We start from the raw sequence: 8,385 nt of genomic DNA on the forward strand, positions 1-8,385 counted from the left end.
GATCAATTTTCATTTGAGATACCAGTATGATGAATTGTGAAACATTTCAGCCTTTCCTTTCTTTCTTTTCCGATTTCGATCAGAAATTACTGGCAATTCTTGCGTTAGTTCAGCCTTTTTCCGCAAAAGTTAGACAAAATGAAAATTTGGCGCTGCGATCGCTTGTTCTTGGATGCGACATGAAAAATTCAAAATTTGATGTATTGTATGATCAAAATGATAAAATTTTAATCTTAAATATAAAATGACAGGACATGTGAGAATTTAGGCTTGAATATTTCCACGAGTTCATTTAGTTACTAAAATATTCGCTGATTTACGCTGTTATATATCACTCATTACTTTATAACTTTTAGCTTCAAGTAGCAAAAATTTGAAGTTCACTTGAATTGAATTCCGGAAACAGCAATATCCAATCATTGTAAATATTGCTAGCTCTACTCTGAGATTTTATGGTACACCTCTAGTCATCGGCCCTCTCTCTCCGTTCTCTTCGTGGATGTTCCTCATAAGCAAAGATGTTTGCTCATGAGTGTACACACATCTTGACCACTTTCGTGTGATGATAATTCTGTCTAAATTAAAATTATTCTGTGTTGGACCCTGTATTGATAAACGACAAAATTTACGAAATGTCTCTAGCATGTGGGGGTTGGCCGAAAAGTTTTTATCAATAAATATTTTAATATGTTTGAAAAACTTTTCGGCCAACCCACATTTCGTAAATTTTGTCGGATCCGAGACGAGCGATCGCAGCGCCATATTTTCAGTTCATTTTGTCCAACTTTTGCGGAAAAAGGCTGAACTAACGCAAGAATTGCCTACTAAATTGAAGCCTTGAAAATTTCATGGGTCTAGACCTTGGAAATTTCTCGAATTTTTTTAACTGGTTTTTTCTGTAGTGTATTTTGATATTATTTCGGAATATTCGGAAGACATTGAATTATCGATTTTCCTCAAAAATTAGAATGTCATAATATCCTACACTATTATTAATGGAATTCCATAAAATCGTAAAAATTGTGTGAGGGAAATCCTATAAAAACAAACTCCACAAGAAAAAATCAACTCAAAAAATTCGAGAAATTTCCTAGGCCTAGACCCATGAAATTTTCAAGGCTTCAATTTAGTAGGCGATTTTTGCGTTAGTTCAGCCTTTTTCCGCAAAAGTTGGACAAAATGAACTTGAAAATTTCATGGGTCTAGGCCTAGGAAATTTCTCGAATTTTTTGAGTTGATTTTTTCTTGTGGAGTTTGTTTTTATAGGATTTCCCTCACACAATTTTTACGATTTTATGGAATTCCATTAATAATAGTGTGGGATATTATGACATTCTAATTTTTGAGGAAAATCGATAATTCAATGTCTTCCGAATATTCCGAAATAATATCAAAATACACTACAGAAAAAACCAGTTAAAAAAATTCGAGAAATTTCCAAGGTCTAGACCCATGAAATTTTCAAGGCTTCAATTTAGTAGGCAATTCTTGCGTTAGTTCAGCCTTTTTCCGCAAAAGTTGGACAAAATGAACTGAAAATATGGCGCTGCGATCGCTCGTCTCGGATCCGACAAAATTTACGAAATGTGGGTTGGCCGAAAAGTTTTTCAAACATATTAAAATATTTATTGATAAAAACTTTTCGGCCAACCCCCACATGCTAGAGACATTTCGTAAATTTTGTCGTTTATCAATACAGGGTCCAACACAGAATAATTTTAATTTAGACAGAATTATCATCACACGAAAGTGGTCAAGATGTGTGTACACTCATGAGCAAACATCTTTGCTTATGAGGAACATCCACGAAGAGAACGGAGAGAGAGGGCCGATGACTAGAGGTGTACCATAAAATCTCAGGGTAGAGCTAGCAATATTTACAATGATTGGATATTGCTGTTTCCGGAATTCAATTCAAGTGAACTTCAAATTTTTGCTACTTGAAGCTAAAAGTTATAAAGTAATGAGTGATATATAACAGCGTAAATCAGCGAATATTTTAGTAACTAAATGAACTCGTGGAAATATTCAAGCCTAAATTCTCACATGTCCTGTCATTTTATATTTAAGATTAAAATTTTATCATTTTGATCATACAATACATCAAATTTTGAATTTTTTATGTCGCATCCAAGAACAAGCGATCGCAGCGCCAAATTTTCATTTTGTCTAACTTTTGCGGAAAAAGGCTGAACTAACGCAAGAATTGCCAGTAATTTCTGATCGAAATCGGAAAAGAAAGAAAGGAAAGGCTGAAATGTTTCACAATTCATCATACTGGTATCTCAAATGAAAATTGATCTCTAAGTCCTCGAAACCTTTCAAATACAAATTTGTATTCGCCGTTTTCAAATTGATCTTGGTTTTCTCGAAAAAATAGACCGATCGAATTTTGAACATTTTATGGAGTATTTAAAGGGTTTCGAGGATGTAGATTGCGAAATAGGCATCGGTTGCGATCAGAAAAATTTTTCTACACGTTTAAAGCACTATCTTTCTACAAAACTCGTAATATCTCAGCTTAGAAGGGTGCTAGGAAAAAACCGATGATAGGTTACTATTCAGAATCGAAAATTCTAGAAGATATCAAATTTTGATGGTCCTCCGTTGCCAATTTTGATGTCGAATTTTGGAGCTCATTTGCCATATTTTCTGTCGTAAAATATAACCGAAGTATTATTACGAATTTTCATCCGAATATTTTCAACTTTAATAGAAAGATTTCCAATCTACGATAATAATTCCTGATGACAAATCGGTGTTAAGCATTGAGATTTCTTCAAGATATCAAATTTTGAAGCAGCAAGCTTTCAAAAACAGGGGTGGTCAAGAGGGGCCGGATTTTTTTTGGGAGGGTGTAAAGTAAAACGAAACTATAGTTCTGCTAATCTTTTAGCCTTAGTATGTCAAATTTTAGGGGGGCCCGCAGCCCCTCCGCCTAGCATTGCCACTGTCCGGCCATAAACTTTCTCAGTAAAATTTTCCAAATCGAATTATTTTCTGGGCTTCAATAGTGCCTTCTAGGAAGAGTAGCTTGAACTCGGTTTAGTTGAGGAGATAGCCATCACAGGATTCTGTACGAGTGGGGCAGCGGGAATTATTAGTCTATTACAATATGGATAGATGGCTTGAAGCCACATTGTCTTAAATTTTGTTTTTTTCTGAAAAAATGGCAAAATTCGATTGTCACCAGTTCTGCATTAGGCCTTGATCTTATTTCATGCGTTATTTGATTTGTAATTTAAAATGTTCGCACTAGATCGGTCGATTTTTTCGGAAAAAGCATGACCTTCCATATTTTTCGGCCAAAAAAGGTTTTTGATTGATATCGACTTCAAAATTTGATGCTATGAAGAATTTTTCATGCTGAACTGCTCTTCGTAATCAGTTCCTTTTTAGAAGCCTTCAAACTAGAATTATCTCACAATGCCTTCAGGGAAAACAGGGTTTTTCTAATAAATGTTGAGATTCAAGAGAAACTAAAGAAAATTTTAGTTCCTTCCTTTATTGGTTCTTCACAATACTTTTAAAAAGCTTCTAGTATCTGGAGCATATAGGGAGATGGGAAGAATATTGATATTTCATCGATGGATGAATTGACTTTGAAAAATATTGCCACAATATTTAAACATATCCCAAATTTGTACAGTCTTAAATAAATAAAGGATAGTTTTGAATGATTCATAGTATGATAAAAATTGGAATGCAAAAACTAAAATCATTCAAGAACAATAATAAAATATAGAAATTAAGTCAAACAGTACAATTAAATATACCAAACATTCAACGATAAACTATGAAAATATAATAAGAGTAAAAATTCTGTAAATGAATGTAACACATTCTAATTTCAATAAATTTCAATCACATCCTAACAGAGTTTGATCATTCCCGACAGTTCTTATTTATTTACATTGTACTTTGAATCAAACTTCAAATATGATTTTAGGGAAAGGATTTTTTTTAGAAAACTATTCCTTTCAATCAGGTGGTGGATAAGTCTTTTAAGTTTTAGAGTTCTCCCAAATATTCAGTGAAACTCTTTTGGTATTCATTTCTTTTTGCTGTCGTTTATAGTGAACATTGTAGTGACCATATCTAATTGTTGATCCGAAGGAGTATTTTCGACATCAACGGCAGAATACCTATTGACATTGAGATCAAAACGGGTTCTTTTAAGTGGAGGTCCATCATCTATATCTGGTTCGGCAAAAATAGACTTGGAAGGTAATGTTTTATCTTTACCAAGCCATCTGCTTACATTCTCAATGACTTGACTGAAAACACTCTCTTTCTCATTCCAGCCTCTTTCAGCATTATTCAACATCTTGGACAATTCCTTCAAAAAATAAAGCTTATAATAGTTTTTATGCAAATACTAATTCAGTCAGTTAGCGTAAAATTTCCGAAAGGTTGAGAAAATTGAAATGAACCAAAATTTGAATTCAATCGAATAAAAGAAGGTAAGGCCTAATGTTTTCATTTCCTACCCACTTTAGTTTTTCCAATTTTAAAAGCTTGCCGGTATTTCAATTTACCTTTTCAGTGATATTTTCGGAATCTGCCATTTCAGATGGCAATTCTAGATCGTCCTTGAAAACTAAAAATTCGTCCAAATGAAGATCTTCATCAATTTGACTGGATAATAAGGCCCTCCGAGCACCTTGTTCTGCTTCATTCATTTCCTTTTGTGGCAAACGTATGTTTGGTAAAGAAACAAGAAGGGCAGATAGAAGAACAACCATTACACATGTACTTGGTGTAGCTTTCGATGTTGATGATTTGAAGAGGAGCTCTTGTAGTTTGGAGAAATGAGACATCAACTTGTTATTCTGTCTTTGCAGCTGCTTTATACGTTGAAGAAGAAATTTTTTTTCTTCTGAACTCCTTTTGACTCTGAAAATAACTCAACATTAAAAAAAGAACTGAATAAGCACTAGTTATTCTACCTTTCTTCCAAACCATCAACATATTCCTTTTTGCGTTTTCTTGAATCCTGCGCAGAAATTTTGTTTCTTATTTTGCGTCTTATCCTTTTCAACTCTCTTTCTTCATTTTTGGTAAGTGGATAATGTGTGGGGAGTTTGATACCTTCTTTTGATAACAACCTTCTTTCTTCATTCGTTAGATTCAGAGCGGGGTGTTGGCTATCAGTTGATGATACAACATCAACTTCATCTAGAAAAAAGATAATATCATTTCCTCACATAATGCGCCTTCTGACATTGAAAATATCAAGAATATACATTGCAAGAGTAATTCATACCTTCTGTTTCAGGTGAAAGTGGTTCAATCTTACACTGAGTAAATATGTTGTCCCTAGTGTCGATTTTACACTGTGTGAACATGTTATCCCCAGTTGAAGATGTCACTCTGAAATTCTCTGCTTTCAAATCACTAGCATTCAAAATCTTGAAGGAATTCATATGGAGAGGAAGAAGTACAGATCGGCCGTTAGAAGTTATATTATGGACCTTGAGGATCTTCTTGTTAGGCTTCACATTTGTAGTTTTGATTTGATCTGAAAGTTGAAATATAAGTTTGATTGAAGCTATTATAGCATTAGAAATTGAACTCACTAGGGTGTATAGGCTTTGTCACCAGAATCTTCTTGTTATTATTAGGAGTTTGCACCACAATTTTAGTGAGTTTATTCTGTTTGATTACTGGGATTGTAGGTTTACTTGGAGTATTTATAATTTTAATGTTATCATTTTGGTTCAGAAGAGACATCATCAGAGATTCATTTATGTCTTCAATAGTGTGATTTGCCATAGAGGAAACACTGAAAAATTGTTATTATTTATATTTTTTTATTTCTTGCATTATGAGCTATAAGAATTAATAAGCACCTTTCATCTGCTGACTCAATAATGCTACTTTTCTCACTCTCTGAAGTAACACTTCCTGGAGAAAAGACCTCTTCAGGATTCGAGCTAGTTTCACTGAGGAGATTGATATCATCATCAAAATTGATAACATCATTATCACAAATCCCATGATCAATAGAAATGGGATCTCCAAAAGATTGACAGGAAGTGAAGAACTCAGATGACTGCAAAAAAAAATTGGCATTGTATTTCAACATTTCCCAACTCATTTTATTAATTGCATCATTTCAATTCTGATTGAAAAAACATATTGTTTATGTTTTATATTACATCTATCAATAAACAAATAAATAAAAGTTTTCTTGAAAGCTGATGAACACTAATGAAACATCTGACTCTGAAGGTAAATTTGAAGTAACTATAGTAGGTATAATCCACGAAATATTTAGTAGAGTAATTTGTTGTTTCTGAAGATAAAAACATTATTGTCGAAACGTCGTTAAACGTATTCAAAAATCCAGTTGATAAGAGTGTAGTTACTTCAGAATATTTACTCCAAAAATTTCATAAATTTGAAAATCTTGCATCAACAGAAGTATTTGTAAATTTTGTAATGTCTGATTTTGAATTAAACTGATAAAGACAATTTTAAATCTGGGTTTTTGCATGATAGACAAATATTTCTACGATGATCTTGATAGATGTTTTTCTATTTGAATATTGTGAATAGGAATGTAGATAGCAGTATTTTTTCAATCTCAATTTTGAATGAATTTTAATGTCTAATGATTTTCATATCGTCAACTCCAAATGTATAAAATATATTATATGTTATTATAATAAACATATCTTATAGTCATTTATTAACGATCATCTTATGTTACTATTTAATTCTAATTTTCCTGTTCAATCTAGAAGATGGTCAAGAATTTTTGGAAATTCAACGTTATTAAGTGTCATTATGTCATTTTTTGCGATATATAACTTGAATTATACTCAATCAATAAGACGCAAATTTCAAAATATCAAGGACTAAATTGGCAAAATTAGGATAGTATCTAAAAGCAACCTTTCACCCAAAAGAGCACATGTAATAACATATGGGAGATAGGCACATGTGACCGAAATATGTTTATTAAGAATTCATTTGGGATAACTGTAAATAGAAATGAATGGTAGTATTGATTAAGGAAATGGGGTCGAAGTAAAATACATTGAGGGAAAACTATTACGAAATAAGTAAAAACCGTAGGAAAACTTGGAGATTATGAATTGGAAATATTTTATTCAAGTCATGTCGCTTTTTAAGTGATGTTTCATCATTGGAAATGATTAAAGGACTTTGAATCTCTCTAAAAATATCTAAACAGATAACAATGGAGCTGTCAAATGATAGTAAACAGGGCGGAAAACGATCGATGCAATTTTCAAATACAAAAACTTGTTTGTAGGCATAATTTTCCGTATCAAAGTTGAATCTTGTGTTTCCGAAAAATAATATTTATGTTTACTTACCAACAATTCCTCTGGGGTACTGTAATCGATAGACATATCGATGTTATCCATGTCTAGCTTCGAATTCACTTCCCCGTCGCTACCCAGAATGTCGTAGAAACTCATGTTTCAAATCGCGAACTGGAACCACCGTAAAAAAAACCTCGTAGACGTACGTATTCACTTAGTTGACCTCAAATTTCAGCATTTTCACTAGCAGTTCTCCTATGGGAACCCGGATCAGTCGCAATATGCTCCCGTTTTCGGGTTTCTACGATAGCCAGCGTGGAATGAGTGACGTCAAGCACTCAGTTGCCGCTTCGCCGTTGTTTCACTCACTAATAGGAACCGGTACCTGTGAGTCATGGCTTCCAAATGAAAGGCACTCACTTAAGTTTCTCCATTCGTTGTTAATGATGAAATGAACATCTGATTAATATCTGGAAATGAAGAAAGTTATCCTAAGTCGATGCGAACGAATTGTAGGGATGGGCGTGAACCTTTTGGTCCTCCGCGGTAGGATCATCTAGGCAATAACTTGATAAGCGACAACGCTGTATCCTTCGCGACCGGGTGGACCCGTATTTTCCGAAGTCCCCAGTTTTTCAGGAATTAAGGACCTTCACCTAATAATAACTAATTACTTTAAGGAAATACCAGAATAACAACAAGAGATGAACCTTTTACAGGAGTTTATGTAATATTTTTCGCATCTCGAATCACTCGTTTCATCAACTCTGATCGATATTGTGAGCAACTCAAGGATATCTTATCATTTTCAAGGATTATCATTTGTACTCGATGATAAATAATGATTGTTAAAATAGCATTGCTTCAAAGCTTTCTACGAATAGGTATACAATATCATTTTCGTTATCTGCTAAACATTGATTGAATTGGCTCAGATTTCTATTTGAGAAGTGATATTCAATAATTATTATCTACTGGAAATATGTAATGAACTATTAAAGTCCATGGTACTCGAACTAGAAGTCATTTTCTTCGTAGATTATTTTTCTGCGTTACGATACCAACTTCATAACTTTTAAAATTGACGGGT

The 8,385-nt window shown here is 33.3% G+C and overlaps 1 protein-coding gene across 2 annotated transcripts; it reads right to left on the reverse strand.

The window, feature by feature from the left end:
* Window positions 1-3,462: 3,462 nt before the first annotated feature.
* On the reverse strand, window positions 3,463-8,137 carry LOC123686429 (probable basic-leucine zipper transcription factor G). Of its 2 annotated transcripts, XM_045626545.1 has the most exons (8): window positions 7,826-8,046; window positions 7,347-7,765; window positions 5,853-6,055; window positions 5,580-5,785; window positions 5,267-5,521; window positions 4,950-5,178; window positions 4,539-4,896; window positions 3,463-4,339 (listed from the first exon to the last, which is right to left on the reverse strand). In XM_045626545.1, exons 2-8 carry the CDS (start codon window positions 7,449-7,451, stop codon window positions 4,052-4,054), a joined length of 1,644 nt encoding a protein of 547 aa, XP_045482501.1. In that variant the 5' UTR covers window positions 7,452-7,765; window positions 7,826-8,046; the 3' UTR covers window positions 3,463-4,051. The 2 variants fall into 2 exon arrangements, with proteins under 2 accessions (XP_045482501.1, XP_045482500.1); XM_045626544.1 differs by having other exon boundaries at window positions 7,347-8,137.
* Window positions 8,138-8,385: the final 248 nt, after the last annotated feature.

This window comes from Harmonia axyridis, chromosome X (assembly GCF_914767665.1).
Source record: "Harmonia axyridis chromosome X, icHarAxyr1.1, whole genome shotgun sequence".
In the NCBI taxonomy this organism is placed as follows: Eukaryota; Metazoa; Arthropoda; class Insecta; order Coleoptera; family Coccinellidae; genus Harmonia; species Harmonia axyridis.

Bases quoted from the DNA above. Each gene is read 5' to 3' on its own strand.
- LOC123686429 (XM_045626544.1), bottom strand. From the start codon at position 7,451: ATGAGTTTCTACGACATTCTGGGTAGCGACGGGGAAGTGAATTCGAAG. The intron at 5,786-5,852 runs GTGCTTATTAAT...ACAATTTTTCAG, and splicing joins ATTGAGTCAGCAGATGAAAG to TGTTTCCTCTATGGCAAATC. The intron at 4,897-4,949 runs GTAGAATAACTA...AGTTATTTTCAG, and splicing joins GTTGATGGTTTGGAAGAAAG to AGTCAAAAGGAGTTCAGAAG.